At 46.8% G+C, this 21,335-nt stretch overlaps 6 protein-coding genes across 7 annotated transcripts; 3 read left to right on the forward strand and 3 right to left on the reverse strand.

Moving 5' to 3' along the window:
- Window positions 1–973: 973 nt before the first annotated feature.
- On the forward strand, window positions 974–3,142 carry DFL_001888 (uncharacterized protein; the record flags this gene model as incomplete). Its single annotated transcript, XM_067630583.1, has 5 exons — window positions 974–1,042; window positions 1,224–1,380; window positions 1,472–2,077; window positions 2,195–2,254; window positions 2,376–3,142. The coding sequence occupies 5 exons, from the start codon at window positions 974–976 to the stop codon at window positions 3,140–3,142; spliced, it is 1,659 nt and encodes a 552-aa protein (XP_067493214.1).
- Window positions 3,143–4,376: 1,234 nt separating this feature from the next.
- Window positions 4,377–6,020, reverse strand: DFL_001889 (uncharacterized protein; the record flags this gene model as incomplete). Of its 2 annotated transcripts, XM_067630585.1 has the most annotated exons (2): window positions 4,579–4,639; window positions 4,699–6,020. In XM_067630585.1, 2 exons carry the CDS (start codon window positions 6,018–6,020, stop codon window positions 4,579–4,581), a joined length of 1,383 nt encoding a protein of 460 aa, XP_067493216.1. The 2 variants fall into 2 exon arrangements, with proteins under 2 accessions (XP_067493215.1, XP_067493216.1); XM_067630584.1 differs by having other exon boundaries at window positions 4,377–6,020.
- Window positions 6,021–13,428: 7,408 nt separating this feature from the next.
- Window positions 13,429–14,964, forward strand: DFL_001890 (uncharacterized protein; the record flags this gene model as incomplete). Its single annotated transcript, XM_067630587.1, has 1 exon — window positions 13,429–14,964. The coding sequence occupies one exon, from the start codon at window positions 13,429–13,431 to the stop codon at window positions 14,962–14,964; it is 1,536 nt and encodes a 511-aa protein (XP_067493217.1).
- A 1,221-nt stretch (window positions 14,965–16,185) lies between these two features.
- DFL_001891 (uncharacterized protein) lies at window positions 16,186–16,530 on the reverse strand (the record flags this gene model as incomplete). Its single annotated transcript, XM_067630588.1, has 1 exon — window positions 16,186–16,530. The coding sequence occupies one exon, from the start codon at window positions 16,528–16,530 to the stop codon at window positions 16,186–16,188; it is 345 nt and encodes a 114-aa protein (XP_067493218.1).
- Window positions 16,531–18,416: 1,886 nt separating this feature from the next.
- Window positions 18,417–19,670, forward strand: DFL_001892 (uncharacterized protein; the record flags this gene model as incomplete). The annotated part of the gene is made up of 1 exon (XM_067630589.1): window positions 18,417–19,670. One exon carries the CDS (start codon window positions 18,417–18,419, stop codon window positions 19,668–19,670), a length of 1,254 nt encoding a protein of 417 aa, XP_067493219.1.
- Window positions 19,671–20,161: 491 nt separating this feature from the next.
- Window positions 20,162–20,863, reverse strand: DFL_001893 (uncharacterized protein; the record flags this gene model as incomplete). The annotated part of the gene is made up of 1 exon (XM_067630590.1): window positions 20,162–20,863. The coding sequence occupies one exon, from the start codon at window positions 20,861–20,863 to the stop codon at window positions 20,162–20,164; it is 702 nt and encodes a 233-aa protein (XP_067493220.1).
- Window positions 20,864–21,335: the final 472 nt, after the last annotated feature.

A 21,335-nucleotide genomic window follows, 5' to 3' on the forward strand; every position in this document is an offset into this window, starting at 1 on the left:
AGTTCGAGTCATGCATGTTAGAGATGCTGAAAAATGAGCAAGACCAAGTTGTCGAAGTGATTATGTTAGTTGCCACCCGGCAGTCTGCAGACGGGAGTGACCTAACTGCTCTATCTCACGCCTGTAGCGTCCGTTTGCATACTCGTATCAAGGATGCCTCGATAGCTACCTGTTTAGCCCAAGAGGCTTTTCGCCTCTTGAGTGATCCTGCCACACTTTCGATCTACAGGGCCGCCTTTTCAGCCACCTGGGGCAAGCTCCATCCGCTTGTAGCAAATGCGACGGTCTTACGATCGGGTCACACCGTCGGTGCGCAGGGCAGGGTTAGCAGTTTGATAGTATGTCAAACCTGGCCTAAAATGACTTAAGTTTTCCCTTTGGAGGAGTGCATGGGATAGCTCAGAAAAAAGGGTCTGGCTCAACCAAGGGCTCCACGCATGCTCTCCAGCTGGTTTGCTGACGGTGGCGGAACCTTTGACTACTAGAATGAGAGACTATAAAACACGCACTCCATATTCCAACATCGATTGACGAATCGAATTTTTCACCGTACGAGGACGATTGGCTTAGCTGGGAATCGCCTCTCTCGTCACAGAGCCACGTCGTCGCAATTCTATTTTGCAGTTGGACGACCAAATCCTTTGCCTAATTGGTCGGACAAATACATCCAGTCCCTGCCTGCGTGAGCGCCATACTTAAAAAGAAATTTTAAAACTAGTAGTTGGCCTTGCATTTTGAGACGTAGACAAAAAGAGCTCACATAAAGACGTTTGAGCGCTTCCCAAAGCTGTCCTCTTCGATTGACTTCATCCAATAAAACCCTTCGAGGAGGGGCCCTCGTTTTGAAAGACTTCAAATATCAAAGCTGAACGGTTTTGTTACGAAGCGGCCTTCGATATTGAATTTCTTCCTAGAACATCCCCCCACTCGAGGTGAGACCGAACGGCACCGGCTAGAAAGTGCCACCGCAGGTATGGGTAACGTCCTTCAGCGGCCAGCCGGTGCACTAAACTCGGATGAGTACATAATTTTAGTTGGAAATGTACGCCTCCCCAACCAATTCCTCTCGGTTGTCAAGCAATATTATTAGAAATTAACTCCCACGTGGAGGTACTTCGTTTTCTCAATCCCTTAAGACACTTTTTTTTTTTTTTTTTTTTTTTTTTTTTTTTTTTTTTTTCTCCCACTGTTTCTCTCTCCTATCTAACAAAATATTTCTCTAGATACCTTGGAGAGGGCGATGGCAAGATTTGAAAGACTTAGTACGAGAAATAACCCCGAATGTTCAACGAGTGGAGATATATCTCACAACAGACAGGCGTTCGAGGGGCTTTGGGTATATTATCGTCAAAGAGAGGGATGAAGCAGTCAAAGTTGTAGGTAGGCTTTTTATTCCTTCCCAGATGCAACTCTTATCCTCATGGCTCTTGTTTGCTCCTACGACATACTAAAATTAACCGTCTCTCGCCAGAGCGTCTGGATGGCTTCGAATGGCATGGGAGAGCATTGATGGTAAAGCTGGGGAATGAGGCCAATCCAGTCCCCGTCCTCGCGCAGGAACCGAATCCGGCGCCGTCTCCCGACGGCAGTCTGCTCCCAGAATACGTGCCAGTCCCTCCGCTACCCGCGGAGTACAATACCAGTAGCAGTCCAAAGTTTTCTGCATACTCGAATCTCGTTCCGTCTCAACTCGCTGCGTACAACGAATGGATCGCGACCCAGGCCTATCACCACTATACAGCATTGGCTCATAATGCCAGTATCCGCCATCAGGAGGAGCATTCTCGATCTCAACAACAGCCGACGAACCAAGAAGATGATGGGGTCGACCTTAGTAGTAGTTTCCAACAGTTAAGTTTTGTCGAGGGGGGTGTGTCGTCGACGCGTGACGGTGAAAATGTGGTAGAAGAGTATCGACAACAAGCCGTGATAGCGCAACGGGCGGCTGCTTTTCATTCGGCACGGCATCATACCCTTTTCCAGGAAGAACTCTCTCGGTTTCAAGACAGCTCACCACTTGGATTTCAATCATCTTCGTCTTCCTCAACTCCATCCTCCTCCTCACCATTCAGCAAAAGTACATCCCAACGCAGCACTCCAAACCAACCCAATAATTCGAGACCTCCGTCTGGCTTTCTAACTCTCTCACCTCCCCAACCACATTTCTCAGCATATCCATTACCTCATTTTATAGGACCACGCTCTCCCTCATCTAATATGAACTACTCGGCAATGTCCTACTTGCCGCAACGAGGTATGGTAGACCATAGCTCTCGAGCTTCAGTTCCCCTTCTTTTCGCAGTTTTTGGCAGCCCTTTTCATATCCTCTATTCTTGGTAATTCAGTAGCCATACTGACATTGTCGATACTCACAGAACAAAGCCCTATGCACCAGCAAGGCCACAACATGTCGCCGCTTCTACTTGGCCAAGGGGAATACCAACTACACCCTTCCTTCTATAACTTCAGACCTGCCAGTGGCTTCCAATACGGCCCTCCGATGAATTCGTCAACCTCTGTCGCAGCTGCTCGACTCGCGAGCAACCAAGCCGCTCGAGGGTTTTCTGGTGTGCAATCACAGCAGCAATACAGTCAGGGTGCAAACCATGGTGGTCATCGATATTCAACCATCCAACCCGTTGCCATCCCCCCTACGCCTGTCTTTGTCAATAACGCTTCCGGTGTCCCCGTCAACTTGAGCCACGGTGGTGTTCAAACTGAAAGTCGTGGTATCTTCATTGGCAACCTACCATACAATACGCACTGGAAGGATCTTAGGATCTTTTTGAGCCCAGCTGGGAGCATCTTTCGCTGCGACGTCCCACGAAAGCCGAATAACAAAGGCCGCGGGTATGCAACCGTTCTCTTTGCAACTTCTGAAGAAGCAGAGAGAGCCTGCGAAATGTTCAATGGAACCATGTACCAGGGTCGCCAGATCAGGGTTCGATTGGACACGTACGCTAATACAAAGGCAGTTGAAGTTGGAAGCACGGTGGCAAGTGCGAGTACAGGGTCGGCATCAGTTGGGGGGTCGGGGTCAGGTGGAAACCAGTCTTCATTCTTCACAGATGGGGATGTTGACCAAGAAAAGCAAAAAGGTGGTGATTATCAGGGAGGCCGAAAGTCATCAGCATCGGTCTAGTTCTCCCAGCTACAGGCTCCGACGCCTCCGACATTCTGGCAAAATCGATCCTATTACCATAACCAACACCACCATGACTATACATTATAAGCGGAAGAACCAACAGAAACCATTGGAAGGGTATAAGGTACATTTGCATTTGGATCTATGCGCTCTCTATCCCCATCTCCTCTCCGCTTGCTACATAAACCAATTGCCGAGCTTCGAAACCAAAGAGGAAAATCATAAAAAATTTCCTTGGCCCGTATTCCTGAATTTTTATTTATTTATTTATTTAATTTATTTCCTCCTTGGGCACATACCTGCTCAAAAAAGGCGTTTGCATCATCAATGCATTTTTCTTGGAATTTAGTCTTGACAGCGTACGGGGTATAATTCTTGCTAAATATGGGTACTGTACAAAAAGAATAATCAACTTTTTCTATCTTGGAAATAAAATCCGAAAACCTTGGAAGAAAACGCCACGATGCTGTATCCTACAGTAAACCAGCATCCGTGATCCTATGACCTGCCTGTTATGACCTTCATGCTAAGAAATTTCTACATGGTTCGATGCACGATGAAGCCCCACAGAGCTGGAGAGTTGGGGGTCCAAGGCATCACCAAAGCTGTCTGAAGAAGGTTCTGGCAAGCCACCCGACAGGGGTCCCCACTTGCAACACCAACAACGCAAAACCTGTCGGTACTCCTTGTTGCAATCTCCAAAACAGGAAATGACCGTTGGTGCATATCTGTACATAATATGCCATGGTTCTTTTAGTTTCAATTATAGCCACGGCCTTTTCCAGACCTCCGAGATCTCGAAGGATTTCGCCACTTCCCGGAAAATACCAGATAGCTAATGCCAACACCCGCATATGTAACCCCGACGAAAGAGAAACCAAATAAAGGGTCCGGCCGTGGCAAAATCAAGTCTATTCATCAGCCGACCCAATATACCGTGACCCGCCTGATAGACAGGACGTTGCTATTATGAGCCTTTCGCGATCTAGTCAGCTTTTGATATTCCCCTTCCCAATCGATATCATATCACTTTTTCCAGTGGCAAATCGAGTTTATCTCCGGTGGGGACATTTGGCTCGGGCGTTTGGAGCTCCGATATCTTGAACTCATCCAATGCACCCATTCAACCAGTTTCTCAAGTAATTGATCATCTATTCCAGAGCCAAATGTCGTCTCTTCTCTATCCCCTCCCCCTCCCCCTCCCCCTCCCTCCCATTTTTGGCTCAATAAATCAAGACGGAAGATGAACCGAGAGATCAGAGTCTTCCCGGTTCCGGTGCAACAACATCCGTCCGATTTCTTCCATCCGTTTAACTTCCTGTTTCGCTTCGCCGACAGAGGCCTCGAGTTCTTCGGCTCGTTCCTTTAGCAGTCGATTTTCCTTCCGCAACATAATAACTTCGTCGGGATCCGTATCGGATCTCGGAGACCGGCTAGGTGATCCCCTTGCTTCCTCGGCGGTCACGGCTACCGTGAGCCGCCGTTGCATATCTTCTATGATTTTATCCCGTTCGTCTATTTTCGACCTTAGTAAAGTATCTCTATCCTTCCACCTCTTACGTTCCACAACCGACAGGCTTTCCATCTGGGATGCTAGTTGGACAATGTTGGAGTACTCCCTAACCCTAGCAACAAGCCTCTTATTAATACTGTCGCGCTGCTCCGTCAGTTCCTGGACCTGTGATTCCGACTGGTCAAGGGCTTCCTGGAGCCGGTCCCGTTCGGCGGAAAGAGAGACAATCTCTGCATCCGCAACTGAGCACTTCTTTTGGATTGCTGCACTCCGGGTTTGTTGCCGACTATAAGCGCCTAGGAGACGGTCATGTTCCTTCTGTAGAGCCTCTAGAGCCAATGTTTTGGTGGATAACTTATGTTGTAAATCGGATACCACATCGTTGTATGCCTCTAGTGAATGTTGTGATTCTACCTGCATCTCCTCCCCGGATAAGCCTGCCTGTCTTTCTCTCATCTCCCCCATTTCGTCTTCCCCTAATGGGTGAAGTTTTCCGGTTCGACCGATGTGCTCAAAATCACTGACAGGCGCAATAACCGAATCGTCAGTAGCAGCGATAGTGTCTATATAGCTACGACGAGGAACTTTTCTTAGAAGCGGCGTTTTCCTTTGGTTCGTTGATGCTTCAAGATCGAATTCCCAGGCTTTAAAGTCAGTGTCTTCGAAAGCTTGTTGGTCTCTTCGAGAGTGGGATCCAACGGAAGTACTTGCCGAAGCAATATTGGGGATTGGACTTCTACGACTGATTGGCTGGTATAACTCGCTCGTAAAAGGCCACTGGGGAGGGTTGACGGTAGTTGTCGAGGATGCAGAGGATGCCAATCCGGCCCAACTGGTGGTCGTCGCTGGCGATACCACACTTGGGAGCGAACCACTGTCAGCGGTTAAAACTGAAGCGATGCTTAGTCTTCTAGGATATTCTCTAACTGGGAAGGACCTTATAGGAATATCATCTTCTGTAATTAAGCTGAGGGGTTCGTCCCTATGGTCTTCTGAAAAACAGATAGTATTTGAGGGGGAAGGGTGAGGAGCCACTGAAAGTTTCCGCCTTTTCAAATACTCCTGGTGGATATCTTTTTCTGGGCTGTGTGCGGACTCCGAATACACTGGAAAGAAGCCTGCGTGCCGCAGACGCAATCGCTCTTGATCCGAGATACGTTTTGTAGGTACAACAGTATTCCCCAAGTCTGGAGTGGACCAGGAGGGCACTCCTGCTTCGCCAATTTTCAGGGCTCTGTGGTGGTGTTCGGACGAGGCTGCTAAAAATGTGTTGGTACTGTTGTCAGATAAGATGGAATGGATGTTGCTGGTTTTGGTGCTGCTGCGACCTGTTCTCGACGACTTGATTGCTTCCTCGGTCATCTTGGAACTGGCAGATTTGGACCGGCTCAACTTATTAGCAAAACTGGGTGAACAAAGGACTTGAAAAGAAAAAAAAAAAAGAATTCCTTCAAGTGGTTCCTCGACGTTCCGAACTGGCCGGTGGGACTCAGCTAAGTCGCACCTGCAGCCAGCGGTATCGTGATGGTTTAGTATACGGGTCTGGAGCCAAGCGCAAGCAACCATACAGAAGTAGGTATTGCATTGCTCGAAAGCCTTTTAGTCGATGTATCTCCGTGGATATTCTGTCATGTCATCCGTCGATACATTCCTACGGTCGCATGCATGCCTAGTAGTTTTTAGGGTACATACATGGCCTTGTAAGCGTTTACAGGGACGGGTCAAAGCGGACGCAATATAAACGGTCCAGCGGCGTGAGCATGAGCCCCAGAACCTCCTTGTCAACTTGAAACATGTCACCCATATCATCACCTTCAACGTCAGCAGGGTGCCAACTAGCTTAACCTCCAGATATAAAATGAGAAAAAGGTTCTAGAAAGGAAAGAAATCCGACAAAATGCGAACGGAGAGGCCCGCGTATCCCCCATTTGAAAGTTTTGGACATTGACACCAAAGTAAATGTCCATGACATGTTGCCGTTGCCGTCTTACCTCCAAACGCCTACGATCCAAATGGCAGATATCATTGATATTCTAAAACGACAGTAGCAATACAAGATACCACCGGTTCAATTTTTTTTTAATATCTTGTTTGGGGTCTCGATCGTAGCTAAGCCAAAATAACATTTGGTTCCAATGGATGGATCTCAAGAAGTTAGGTAGGCGGATCGATTCTTTTTTTTGTTTTTTGTCTATTGGAGTTAAGAAATATTGCGACGGAAAAAAGTATCCGCTTTAGTTTCTTACTCTGCTGCAATGGCCCTGGTTTACGAGGCTCTCATTAATAACAACATTTGCCTGGATGCTGCAGTGCCGTTGAACAGGGTGTTGTTAGCTAAGTAAGCCAAGCGGGAAAAGGAGCTTTGCTTACTTTGCAAACCCGAGTAGGCGGAATCCATGCACCCGGAAAGCTTGGTGGATTCGGTAGTTATGAAAATCAAAAATAAGAATATGATATAACCCTAGATCCTTCACTTCCGTTGTGATCCCACGTATGCATCTGCCCAGGGAGTATGGACATGTATGAGGTATGTACCTCCTGCTTTTGATTCGTCTTATCAGGGCAAGACTCTTAGCCGTGCAGATTTCCACCTTCGCTGTTGCTGCCCTTTTTATATCTAAAGGCGGCAACCCATGGGCAACGTCGAGGATCCTCCCGCTCTTTTGCCAACGACAGTGCAGGGGATGAAACTCGAGGGATCTAGGTGACAGCAGACGGATAGTCTCATTGTTTCCACAGATTGTGGGCCGTTTTTCTTTTGTTCGATATTATGAATTTGGAGTATCTTAGCCATGCATCAGGCAGCCCATCAAGGTACAGTCTATCGCCTAGTATGCACTTAATTATTTAACAACTGATAATTAGCACTTTAGGTACCCATATTCTTTGTCATCACGGCCGGCGACGGTGGATTGGCGTCACGTAAGAGAAGGGTCTTACAACGTACGAGCTATCCCAATCTCCGCTCCGTCATCGTGCATGCAAAGCTCCAAGTACTCACAAACCTTCATTTTTTGGAAGAGCAAACATCGGCAACGGGTCCAGATCGAAAGAAACGTTCCATTTGCCAGTATGGAGGTGAGAGAGTCGGCGAGTGATCAACCGAAATATAACAAACTGGTCCATGGATCCACTCTTGGGTGCCGGCTGCGGAAGTTGTTATTCCAATTGTCATGATTTCGAACCAGGATTTCGTTCTTCAAGCGTACCGGGAACAAGTTATTGCAAAGTGGTTCTTTTCTTCTCGATCACCTTCGCTTTCAATAGCTTCGGCGATGGAACCGTGAGAAAGGTGGTCAGCTGAAGGACCTACTTCAGCTCAGGTTTAAACCAAAAGGTCTAGGCTTGTGCCTGTCAGGGGACAACGCGAGCATCGAAAAAAAAATCCCACACAACACGCCGAAAAGACCACGATCCTGTTCTACGCCCTTATACAGTAACAGATGTTAAGAATAGAAAGGTCTCCATGAATAAAATTCTCTCCCTAAGCCCAGATTAACTATATTGGCCCTTTTGAAAGTCCTAATTTAATTACCACCACCCAATCCTCTAAGAAGCAACTATCCCCCCGCTCCCTTTTTGCACAGTGCGTGTGTATCCATAACTTTCAGCAATCGTATATGTATCTCCATGGGGAGAATACCCATGATTCGTAGCGTAAGACGAATCAAATGGGGTAAGATAAAAAGAGCAGATTGTTCTATACCTTTCTCCATTTTTACAAGTGATAGAAATTGAAGAAGTTGCAAGCGCGATACGTTCCTTCGGAACTTGGATGTCGAGAATTATACGCTGTCCTTTTTTCACTTGCTATAGCGCAGATGCTGGGGTTGCTCTAGATTCGGGCACTCAAAGTTAGATAATACGGCCTTAATGTTTTAGCCTAAACAAGGGGTAAACACCGCTTCAATGGATGCGTACCCCATATACGGATCTGGGTCACCAGGGGCCAATCGTCTACCATTGATAGCGCCGCCAAGGGCTTCAACCGTAAACCCGTCAACAGGAGGATACGGCTGATATTTGGCGTAGCCGTTGGAGTTATTGATGGTGACGTGAAAACCATTCCGCCATTGGCCAACGTTTGTAGCACTAGACGCCGTGCTTCTAATACTGTAAAAAGAATACTTGGTAATTTGCCCATTCGTGTTAATCTCAATATGTAAATTGAAAAAGCGGTTGAGTTTTGCCAAAGTTATTATTAGGAATGTTCAAAAAGAGCAAACTGCGGTCTCTACGATGACGATAGCTTCATACCGACTCACCAATTACTTAGGAGTTGCATTTCACAGCGCAGAGGCTCGGATCATATACGAGAATCGATCGGAAGGTTAAATACGAGGCGTTTGGGTAGCTCCATTTAGACCGGAAAAGACTAAGTAGTAGCCGCTAGGGGTGACCACTTCCGAGCTTGGGGATCTCTTTCTCAACTTTCCTGGCTCCGTTGGCTCGGGGCTGTTTGTGGGGGTAGGGTCCCCCTGGAGCGTCTACGGCAGTGGCTTGTGCCACAGCAGCGTTGATAATTGCAGATCTCGACGGCCGGGCCACTGGTCTCTGTCGGAAAGAATCTTTGTTAGGCACGCCAATATTACATGGATTCGGTATATGTAGCATTTAAGTGAGTGCCTACCAGTTCCGAAAGGTGCCCTAGTTGGTTGGGGCTCTGGCAATCCATCGAAGAATTCGCCTGTGAGATCCTGAGGCCGAGCCGCAGGTATCCGAAGACGGTGCCAGGCTGCAGGAGGCTTACAATAGCAAGAATCTTCACCCCTTTCATCTTAAATCTCGATGTTAAACAATATCTAGAAATATCTATTGGATGATCTCAGTACGGCCCGAAATAGAGAGGTGTGGATAAAACACAAGTAGCCTGGGAGTGATCGATCGATATCTACTTGTAGAAAGCAATGGCTAATCTGTTGTGAAATCCGGAGGCCTTTGTACTTCGCTTTCTTTAGCCCTAGCCAGAGCCATAAGCTTCAAAGGACTAGTAGGTGAGATGATCAAGTTCGGGTAATGCCGGTCTCGAATCTAAGCAGGCACCCTCGCTGAACAAAGAATTGTCCTATCTGAAGCAAAGTAAATGTACGGCCGAACGCCTCTTCCCTCTCTTTCATGGAGCCTCCTAGAAATTTCGAGACCAAACAAGACTGGCCGAAATAGGTCAAAACCTGCCGACGTGCCGTAGAAAGGATCTAAGGCTCCCGTGTGGCTTTGTACTCGTACACTGGCGTCATCCTAGGTATCCTAGCTCGGTGGGTCTTTTTTTTTTTCAAAGTTAGCTTGATTGGATGTTAGGGAATTTTTATCCATAAGCTGAACGAAGATAGGACGAGTCAACTCAGGAGGCTTATGTTGTGTTAAGTTATCCTTGAACTAGGCTCAGGCAGCTGGTATTTTCGAAATTTCTTTGTGTAACGAACATTGCAGGAATCGAACCTTTAAAAAGAATGATATTAAATAAGCCATTGAAGGCTATCCCAGCCTGGTAAGAGGTGTCTTACATTGACCTCGTAAACCACCCTCCACGGTATATTTGAAATGGGTTTTAGTTGTTTGGACAGGGAAACAGCAGTGGAACCACACTGACATAACATGCATGTACATGCTTCAGTATTTAATATGTACGTATAATATTAATAAATTATAAAGAACAAGCTATCTATCTTCCTAGTTTTTAGTTAAGTTCTTCCATTTATTTGTATATCTGACTGGCAAAAAAATAATAAAATCAAGGAAACCAATTAAAGAATATACGATGTGGAACCTTATGTAACATCACGCAAGAAAAACCTGTCTTTGAACCCTAATTTCTTTGGGGCACCACATCAGTAGTCGATTATACATCAACATAGCTGCAGAACATACTACAGTTGTATGCAGCATGCAGTATATGCACTTCTCTCTCAATTAGCCTCGTAAATAAGGCAGTAATCAGATGCATGCTGAAGATTCGCTCAATAATTGAAGACCGTAAGCGAAAGATTCAAAGCAAACTATGCAAGATATTAGTGGTTAGATCCAGTGATATTCATTGACTTTTACATACCGGTAAAATGAGATGTCCTCCCACCATGGTCGAAAGCGGAACAATTGCAGTAAATTCGTTTATCCGCCAATCGGTAGGTGCGAGGCATCCGCAATATATCAGAAATGCAGTAATTGATCCCATTGTCAAGTACATCCGCTTGAATGTTTTCAGAATGCGGGGGACTTTGATCCAGAAATTGGAGTCCGCTTTTTCTTTTGCCGTCGCGCCCTAGGTCATGTCGATACTAAACATGTGCGCTTAGATAGTGGTATTAATGTGGGAAGAGAGCCTGGGGAAAAAATACAACAAACATCTTTGGGTTTTACGATAAATTAGACATTGGAAACGATAGCTGGGTTTCTTGCGATATTAATACTCACAGGCATCCATTTGAAGTTTTCTATCAAAGCTGCCAAAAGCGACTTCTCCCCGACCGGATAACAAAGTACTGCTAAACTTAATTGCCCTATATAGAGATTTGAGTAGCGATCCTATAAAACGGTATCAACTAAGGAAAGGAAAACTTTCCAACCATCAAGGTAGAAGGAATTCAAATAACCGTTATACCAACCAAGGAGAGTATAGTTCAAATTCCAAAAGATAGTCCTATTGCTGTTGCATAGTAACTCGAAATGTAGCCCAAGACCGATATCTTGGAACAAAGCTGTATATCGCTACTCGGGAATCATATGAAAAGCTTGCCAAACGGGCCCCGCCAAAGCCAAGAACGAATAGGATTGAAGACCAATTCGCTACATCCATATGCATACCTAGCAGACTGCGTTAGTACATTAGGGGTTATGCATGTCGGCTTGTGATATGTGAAATACTTCTCCCATCTCGCGAGTTCGTCATACATTGTGAAAGACGCATCCTCTTGAAAGCCCCGTAAACCATGATAGGTAACAAGTCTAACTACATTCCCGGCTACTTGTAGCCGAAGTGCCATGTCAAAGTCTTCTGACACATGAGATCCACCCTAATAGTACTCTCTATTGTCGGTTCTAAATGCTACGCTCTGGACCGCCTGCCAACGAAGAAAGGCGTTGTGTCCCACGAACTCGATAAAATGTCAATGTTTGAATTTTTCCAGGTCAGTCCGGTGTAGGTAAATATGGGACACCTGGGGGTACAATTCTTTAGTTTTGGGGGTCTTTAGAGGGCCTGTTCACTTACCGGTGCAACATCTCCCGACCCGCAGACAAACCTTATCGCCGAGTATATAAGATTTGTGAAGTAGGTAATCCCGTTCTCAAAGTAATCTTCCACAACTTGCATGACCCCGGCACTGTGCTGAATTATAGCGACCTCTGGACTTAAAAACATCTCAACTGCCCCGTATATAAGACAGTCTGCTGGCACTCTAGTATCGCTGTCAACAATCAAAATTATTTCCCCAGCCCACACGTGTATAGCCTTTTCTAGAGCCGTACTGTATAATTCACCTATATCTTTACTGGATAAAGGCTCATCGCTCGCTTCATGTCTTGCGTCAATTAACTCGAGAAGGATATCTTCAGTTTTATTGCAAATCTCAGGGCTAAAGTTCATGTTTGAAGCTCTCTTGAAGTTTCCTGCCCGAAGGTATCCGTGCCTCGGTCTCGCAATCCACTCAATGCTGTCCTCGCGATAAAACTCTTTCCTCCTCAGCTAAGGCTGGGTCAATCAGCTATATAAAACCATTAGAATTAGATTTGAATTGTTGGTACACTTAATTTTACGGCTATGTAATTAGAGCTTGCCTGCATCCCATCATCATGCAGTAGATAGCTGGTATCCAACATGGGGAAACGGTGAAGACCGAGCAATGGTAGTTCGCAATGTGAAAATATGGCAAGAAGGGAAACGCTACGGGGTATGATCGATTGGAAAATTCAGTTGACCAATTGATCCATTTTCATAAGTCATAGGCTCGAGAACAATTTCATAATTTTCTAACTTGGAATCTAAAAAAATTAATATATTGTAACCGACAAGCGGCAATAGCAGAGTTCTTCCATTTATTTTGATCAAGTTTAAGCGCTGGTTACAGTTATATAAAGCTATACGTAAGACTGGTATCTCGTTGCACAAGTGTACGTAAGAGATCCCTTGAACCTTAAATTACCTATCTTGAGATGCATAATGTCGCCTTTCAAGCTCGTGCGAAATTTTGTCTTTCATTTCTTCAGGTAGAACCTCGATATTTGTTATTTTACTACCACAGTTTATAATCCGGTCGAACAAGAGGTATTCTACCGTGAGTTTTTGGCATTTCCTTGTGCAGATCACCACTCACTGGTGTCTTAGCACTTCTTGGGGCTCTAAACCTCTTTCGAGGTGGCACAGGAATTCGGCCACTCGGCGCCAAAATTGGCCGACCGGGTCCTTCCTCCAAATTCTAGTTCCCGTTTTTTCGGGGCTTAATTTGGACGCTTTCAGCACCGATGCATGTCGTTATGTTAGGGAACACATGCGACCGCATGCTATAAAAGGCACGACGGGGGGTCGCCGATATAGATATATCAAATAACAGTATATATCGCAATGAATACCATGGCCCAAAGAATAAACTCTTCTGGACCACTGAGTTCAGCATTAATATCAAGAAATTACCTCTCGATCAGATGTGGACCACCCAAACCCGGAATTCGAAGACCAAGATCGATTGCAACTTGTTGCATCTCGAACCAACAACGCAAAAACCAGAAACTCCTGACCCAAAGATATTTCCACCACTCTGACGAATTATCCCGTAACATGGCTTCACAAAAGCCAATTTTAATAGCCGGTGCAGGCCCCACCGGCTTAATGGCTGCCCTCTGGCTGACCCGCTTGGGGACCCCATTTCGAATCGTCGACAAACACGCTTATGCCGCAAACACATCCCGGGCAGCCGTGGTCCATGCCCGCACCCTTGAGTACTACCGCATGCTCGGACTCTCGGAACGAGCATTATCTGAAGGGCGTATCGTCAGAAACATGGCGTTCTTTGGAAATTTAAAAGAGATTGTACGGCGCGAGTTCAACGAAATTGGACGTGGGAAGTCAAAGTTTCCGTTTGTACTTATGTACCCCCAGGATCTAAACGAACGGATGTTGATTGAGGAGTTAGAGAAAAGAGGGGTTAATATCGAAAGGGAAGTTGAGGTCACAGGGCTGACGCAGAATGACGAATATGCAACTGTGGTGTTGAAGAACAAACAGGGAGTGGAAGAAAAATTCGAGGCTTCCTATGTCCTTGGATGTGATGGAGGCCATTCGGTTGTCAGGGCTCATACCAATATCAAGAGTACTCCGGGGGCTTATGCTCAAAGGTTCTTTGTAGCGGACGTCGAAGGAGAAGTCTCCGTTGGGCTGGAAAATGTGAATATCTGTTTCAACGCTAACGACTTTTGTCTACTCTTCGCAATGCCTAATGGGAGAATTAGGCTCGGGGGGTGGGCCCCAGAGGAGTCGGTGAATCGGGAATTCGGTTTCTCGGATGTGGAGGAGTCCGTGAAAAGGAATACAGGAGCAACAGTCAGCAAGGTTCACTGGTTCTCTACATATACGGTCTATCATGGAGTAGCCGAAACGTTCAGAGACCGAAGAGTCTTCATTTGTGGAGACGCAGCTCACGTCCACAGCCCCGTCGGCGGACAAGGCATGAACACCGGCCTCGGGGACGCCACCAATATATCTTGGAAACTCGCCGCCGTACTAGCAGGAAAGGCCAATCCAGACATTCTAGATACATACCAGAGCGAGCGACGACCATTTGCCGAGCGACTTGTGAACACCACGGATAAATCATTTTCCATCGCTACCGACAGGGGCTTTGTCGGATGGATATGGCGAACCATGGTCATGGGTAGAGTTGCTCCGCTGATTTTCCGGCTCGGGCTGCTTGACAATACATTTTTTGAAACAGTTTCACAGATCAGAATAGAATATAGGGATAGCTCCCTAAGCAACGGCAACCGTCTCTTTAACTTATATGCCGGAGATCGGCTCCCTTGGGTTGGTTTTGGAGATACTGGGGTTGACAATTTCGATCCACTGAGCTCTCTGAATTGGCAAATCCACGTTTACGGTGACTTGAACGACAACGTTAAGAAGTTTGGGCGGGAAAGGAACCTGAATATCAGCAATTTCCCCTTCGACGAGGAGGTAAAAGCTAAGGGGATATCCAAGGATTCTGTTATACTAGTACGTCCGGATGGGTACATTGGACAGCTCGTTGAAGGGTCCTCAGATGATGACATCGATCGATTACGGGCATTCATGGACAGGTGGGGAATTAAATCTTTTTGATGGATTGCCTGTCTTCGCTAGCTAGAATATAATAAATTACAGAATGGCTTCAGCTAGCCGGAATAGGCGATGTGCATATATTAATTAAGGACGGAAAGGTGTGATCTCGTCCTCATCACAGTTGAGGAGTTTGGCGACGAGACAACGATCTCGACGCTGAAGCTAAGAACACAAAAGGAATAATAATACCTGGAAATCCAGAACCCCTGTTAAGTGGAGGGGAACGCCGAATAATATCAGATAACCCTTCGTGAAAGAAACAGAAGCGCAGAAGAAAAGAAAGAGAAATAAGAATGCCAAGTTAACGACGCAGAAGAAGAAGCGCAGAAGGGTGTCAAGTAGAGGTGGAGGTGGAGGTTCTCTGTAAATCTCATGCGCAGGTCGGACGCGGATATTGACAAGGACCCTTTCAAAGGTTTGGATGACCTGTTTGGCCTCTGCAAAAACACGAGTGACTGGCATGTCGCCACCAGCACCCCCTTCCCTAGTAGCTGGGGACTCTCGAACTACAAGTGGCTCGAGTGCGTTCAGCCAGTTCTCCATCATCTGTTTTGTTACAGCAAACAAGTCCCTCATCCGATTGATGTCCTCGCCATCTTTCTTCATGCAGAACTTGGCCCCGTCGGCATAATCAATTCCTTGCTGGATTACAGCTGCCCGTCGCCTACACTCTTCATTTCGATTGCAAAGATGGACTTCGAGGAGCCCGTTTTTCTCCCTTAACTCCCTAATTAGAGCAAAACACTCCGCGCTAATATAATATAATGAAGAATTTCACAAGTTAGCAGGCAACACAGCACAACATTGCAACATGACCCAGGTTTCAGCCCACAAAAAACACAATATTCCAGGACCTCTGTGGATGGTGATGGGATAGTATTTACAGATTGGCTTGCAACTGTTGCTGACTCTGAGTTTGAAACCCGCTTGAGGACAGGGGACCTCATGGTAGACGCTGGAACCATGTGGTAGGGTAGCAGCGGCAGCAGCGTGTTGATTTGCCGCCAAAATTGTGTTCGCTGGAGGCAGTGGTGCTTCCAACTGTGAAGCGAACTCTCGAGCTCGACCGCTTTCTCCACAAGTCTTTTTGGCCTGTTGTTGCTGGATTGTAGGCAAAAGACTCGATCCTCTTCTTTTCCTGGCTGATGGCAGGAAGCCCAACCTTTCATCGCTCCGCGCAGATCCCTCCGGGTCGAGTTCATCGTCGTGGATTTGAATTTGCTAGCCCTCGGCGCTTTGGTTACCCAAGTTGAAGTTTGAGGACAGATGAGGATCAGAAGCCAAGGGTTCAGCGGCGTAATCCTGCACCAAGCCGTCTCTGCCAAAAACGTCTGCGGGGGGTTCGTTTCCGTATTGAAGAACAGCTTGAGCTAGCTGCCTGCTCGACTCACCGGGTTGGTGAACGGGAAAGACCTTCTGTGGAGGAAGGTTTCCAGAAAGCAAGGGATCCAACGAGCCTCCATGCCCCACAGATACAGGGACCTCAGAGACAAGATTGCTCTGGTTAAGAGTGGAGGAATTCGGGTTGGTGGGGGCAAGGGGCTTTTTGGGAGAAGTAGATGACATTGTGGGAATAAGGATTCAGAGGAGGGGAGGGATAAGTTCTTAAGAAGGACAAAGACCGTGGCTTTGCTTTGGTACTTATCTATTCCCCGAGAATAGCCGCGGTAGGGATTAGTGGCAGGCAATGAAGCTATTTAAACAAGCTTGACGACAATGAAGATGGAAGTTATGGAGGAGGCGGAAGCGAAGAGAGATTGCAGACAATGGGAGCCCGCGAGGAATACGACCAGATATCCGCTCTTTGCCTGGGCCTTAGCGATCGTGGGGGCCATGGGGACGTCGGAGGACGGCATCGCTATGGGAACATCTTTGGTAGGCTGCGGAGGCCACGTTTGGTCTGCATCACCGCCTGGTTTCTATAGCTGCATACTTGAGTACTTGGTACCTTGGTATCTGACAAGAAAAAAGTTCGGTATCGAGCCTAAGTATATAAAAACAAGTAATTAAATGATTAACTATTCAAGTGAGAGACGGTCAATGTATGTGCACAAAGCGCTGGCTGTAAGATCATTCGTTGAGTGTATAAATTATAACATGAGGGGGCGTTTGGAAAACGAAAGCCTCTACTGACTACCTACCGTATGGGCTTTTGAACGGCTTTCGGGGTCATTTTCATTTTTAGATTTTACGATCGACCCATAAGCCGTTTATAATCAGGACGTCTTGATTGCTTAGAAGGCTGTTTCATGGCGGGCGTTTTTTCGTCCAGAAAAGCCTCGAGAGCCGAGACTAATATATCATACGTTTTAGACTCTTGCGTTTTATAAATTACAACAAGGAAACGTGTTGCCGTCTGTCATGTATCGACTTGCCTCCACACTATCCCAAAAACAAATGTTTGGCGGTGCGAGGTTATCGGGCAGCCGCGATGTTTGATGCGGGCCGATATCAATCGAACCGTGAACAAATATCTTGTAGATCCAGCCTGAACAGGAAAGGCAGGGCTGTCGGCCAGGATGATGTCTTTAGAGAATATGTATGCCAATGTTAGCTATGTCGCAATTTAGGCCGGCGACCCAACAAGGGCGGTGTCCATTTGATGCGTTTTCGGCCAGCAACATTCCAACCCCGCCCAGGTTCTAGCCTTGGCTAACTTAGGCTACGGTTACAATACAACAAGATTTGCAATCTTTTGTAATCTCTAGACGTTGACTTACGGGACGCACCGATTGCAAGACAACTAAGATTATCGATTATGATGCTTACAAGAAACATCGAGGCAAGGACACTACAGCGCAGCGACCGAAAGCCATATATGATACAAGGTAATATATGGCTCTCACAGCTGAACATGAACCGTCAACGCACACATACCTGAAAAGATAATGGTATCACTGGGCACGAGACATCAAAGAAACCCTGGTCCGTTCAGCCGTAGGCATGTGTTTTGAGGGATCAAAAATGCACAAAACCCCTCCTTGGCATTGCGGCTGGGGCTCCCATCGTGAAATGAATGCAATGGACTAGTCTCATTCTGGTTCCTCCCCGGCTTGATCATGAAATGAAGCCCCACAAGGCCTCACATCGAACAAGCCCGGTCCCTGCCCTGCCAACAGCGGCCAACGAATAAAATGCGCTGAACAAACGAACTTCCGGTGGAAGAATTGGTTGGTCAAAAGAGTGGTCTGGCCCAAAATACCACCGACAGATTTTCTCCTTCTCCTTTCTCCCCTTCGTCTTAACTTTGTAATTATCTTTTTAGTCAGGGCCCCATCGTTCCTGCCGGCTCAACCAGATTTCTTTCAGGTTTCTTCAATTCTGGTGTAGCCGATCCGAGGACAAAATAGGAGTTGATCGATCTTGGTATTCAACTTCCCCGCCCTTAATCCGACCTTCTTCTCTCATTTGCGAAAACTCCGAGGTGTCGACAGATAATACCCACCGTAGTCATGATTTCCCTAAGGCTTTGGCTGGTATCTTTGCTGCTAGCGCTTCCGTTGTATACATACTCTCTCAATCACAAGCCGAATCGACCCGTAGAGGATGTCTTCGACAAGCGCGATCTTGAGGAAGTAAAACAAGATATCGAGAAGCGACAGCAGATTGCCACCGACCCAGGGGTTCTTGCCAGCGTCAGCTCTGTTCTTCTGTCCGTCTCCGAAGTTATCAGATCCTTCACCGAAAACCCGGAATCTTTCACTGCAGGAATCGATGAAATCGAGGCATCTCTTTCCTCAGTCATTCTTTCCGTTTCATCCGACTTGTTCCCAATCCTTACCGGCGACACCCCGACCCCGACCCCGACTTCTGATGATCAGGCATCAACAACTGAACCCCCGTTTTCAACTGGCACCCCGGGTCAGGTTATCACCGATGGAACTAGAACTGGTACCGTAGGAGACGATGGAACAACCAGATTCTGCTCTGCATCCTCGTACCTTTGCCCTGCATCCGTGGAATATGGCTGTTGCAGAGATGGATATGCCTGCGGTCTTCTCGCCTGTACTCCATCCGGAATCTTAAATACTCCTACCTCGAGAACCTTTGGCGGCTTTACGGCCACTGGCGGTGACTCCACTCCAACAAGTAGCGATGCTACCTTCTCTTTTGATCCAGCCACCTCGAAGGGAGGACCTTCGACAACCGGAAGCGCTAACAATAATAACAACGACGGCGATGACGACGGTGATGATGAGGGACTCTCCGGTGGCGCTATCGGTGGTATTGTTGGCGGTGTCGTTGGCGGTATCGCTTTGATTGCTGCTGGTATTGTTTGGTTCTGCCTTTCTAAGCGCAAGTCCAAGAAAACACCCGCACCACCAGATGGCCCCAAGACTGGACCAACAGAGGCATATACCGGTGGACCAATCCCTCCTCAACCACAGATGGCTCAGTATGCGCAACAACCAGATCCAAGATATCAGTCCCCTCCACCGCAGCACCAAGCCCCTACCGGATATTATCAACCACAGGGACAACCACAAGGTGGATATCCACCATACGGCCAGAACGTCTCGGAACTCGGTGGCGCTGCTATGCCTTATGGCCACAAGGGTGTTGAGCAACCACAGGGTATCCAAGAAGCACCAGCAAATACAATCAGCAGCCCGCAATCTCCTCCACCACATCAAGAGAACCAAGCAGTCGGCGGCTACGACGGCTACAAAGGTCCGAGTGGCCCTGTTTACGAACTTGGAAACTAAAGGACGATCCTTCCGCTTGAATATATGCAAATACCTACGAATATAATAATACCCAACATGGAGAAGATATTTTAATACGGGTTGCTAGGATCGGCCTAGTCGTCTTGAATACCATACCTTCATTTTTGCAGTTTTTTTTTTTAGTGTTTTTTTCATGATATATATTAGCATTTTCCGGTTCCGGTGTGTATGCGTTTAGATGTTATCCTCTTTTTTTCTTCCCCTTCTCTTCTAGCATTTCGTGTTTCATGATTTTTGTTTCATTCTTACCGGATGTCTCAGCGTACGGCTTCAATATGGCTTGTAGTATCAGATACACTTTTGTATCCAAATATAGCTTCTCGGACAAAATTAAAATACGCCGTGTTTCATTCATCAGCTCATTTAGCATCAATCCCAAGACTAGCCTAGCCGCCAGGCCGCTGATTTAACGTATATTTTTCATGACCTGATTCAACCTTTAGACGATTTGAAAAAAACAAACAAAGCTCTTAAGGCACGAGAGGGCGCCCTCTAGGCGCCTGGACAACTATAACTCGGACCGAATAGGGCTTTGGGAGGCTATCGGGATTCTGGCTATTTGGTATACCAGGGAGGGGAGGCGTCCATGAAAGCTGGATGCAAATCTTCGGGCTCGATCCTCTAAGATCATAACCATCGGCCAAGAGAGCGTCATGAATAATTCTGTCAAAGTTGGCAATGGTGATGTTTTCTTTCCCTTCGAGTTTCCCCTTTGCCAACCTCGTGCTACCGCCTTCGTTGTATCCGTAGACCTTGACTTGGAGGCATTCTATATTTGAAATGGCATGGAAGATCTTGGGGTTGTCTCTCGGCCTTGTATTGGGGTTGAAATAGATGTCGACAGCGCGTCTAGCTACCGAACTGAAGGGTTCCGGCACATGCCCGATCCGTAGGGCGTGCTCGAGATGCGAATATAAGAGACACCATTTGTCCCCAATGTACCGTTCGAGTGACGTAAAGGGGGTGTGGACATTTACTTGCCCTCCGAGGGCGTAGAGAGTGTATTGCCAGGTCAGGCTACGGATAGCTGGGGATTTCGAAATGAGATCGTTCCAAGATTTGTTGACTCGTCTGCAAACGGCAACGACGTGTTTGCGAGATTCGTTATCGCGAGAGGCATGAGTGATGAGGATCTCTTCGAGGATCTCTATGACCGTGAAGAGTCTGTGCATTGCTTCGGGTGGTTTGGGTGTTCGTTTGAAGCGTTTGAGGATAGAGCGTATTCGATGCATTGAGCTTAAAGAATCGAATGTGTAAAATGTTAATCGCGTCAGCCGTCGAGATGAAAAAAGATTCCATCGCAGTCATTTCACAGAATTGTTTTTTGTCGCTATGGTCATCATGTTTTCTACTATATCATATATCTGTGATATCTCTGTTCCTTCTGACGGATGCTCAGCAAGGAGCGCAATGTGTTGCGAATTGTTGCATCTAATTCGGCAATCGAGGTTCAAAAGCTTGTGCTACCCAAAAACTCAGGCCCGGTTTTAACCTCTTGACCACGTTTTCTGCCACACCCGCGCATCGGACTTCCTTGCCCTGGAATACGCGGCCTTCGACATGGCCTAATTGGTATGTAAGACGATATCAGAACCGTGGATCCTTCTGGGATTATGCATCGGTACCGATGGCTAATATTACTCA

This window comes from Arthrobotrys flagrans (genome assembly GCF_004000055.1).
Source record: "Arthrobotrys flagrans strain CBS H-5679 chromosome Unknown unitig_3, whole genome shotgun sequence".
NCBI lineage: Eukaryota > Fungi > Ascomycota > Orbiliomycetes > Orbiliales > Orbiliaceae > Arthrobotrys > Arthrobotrys flagrans.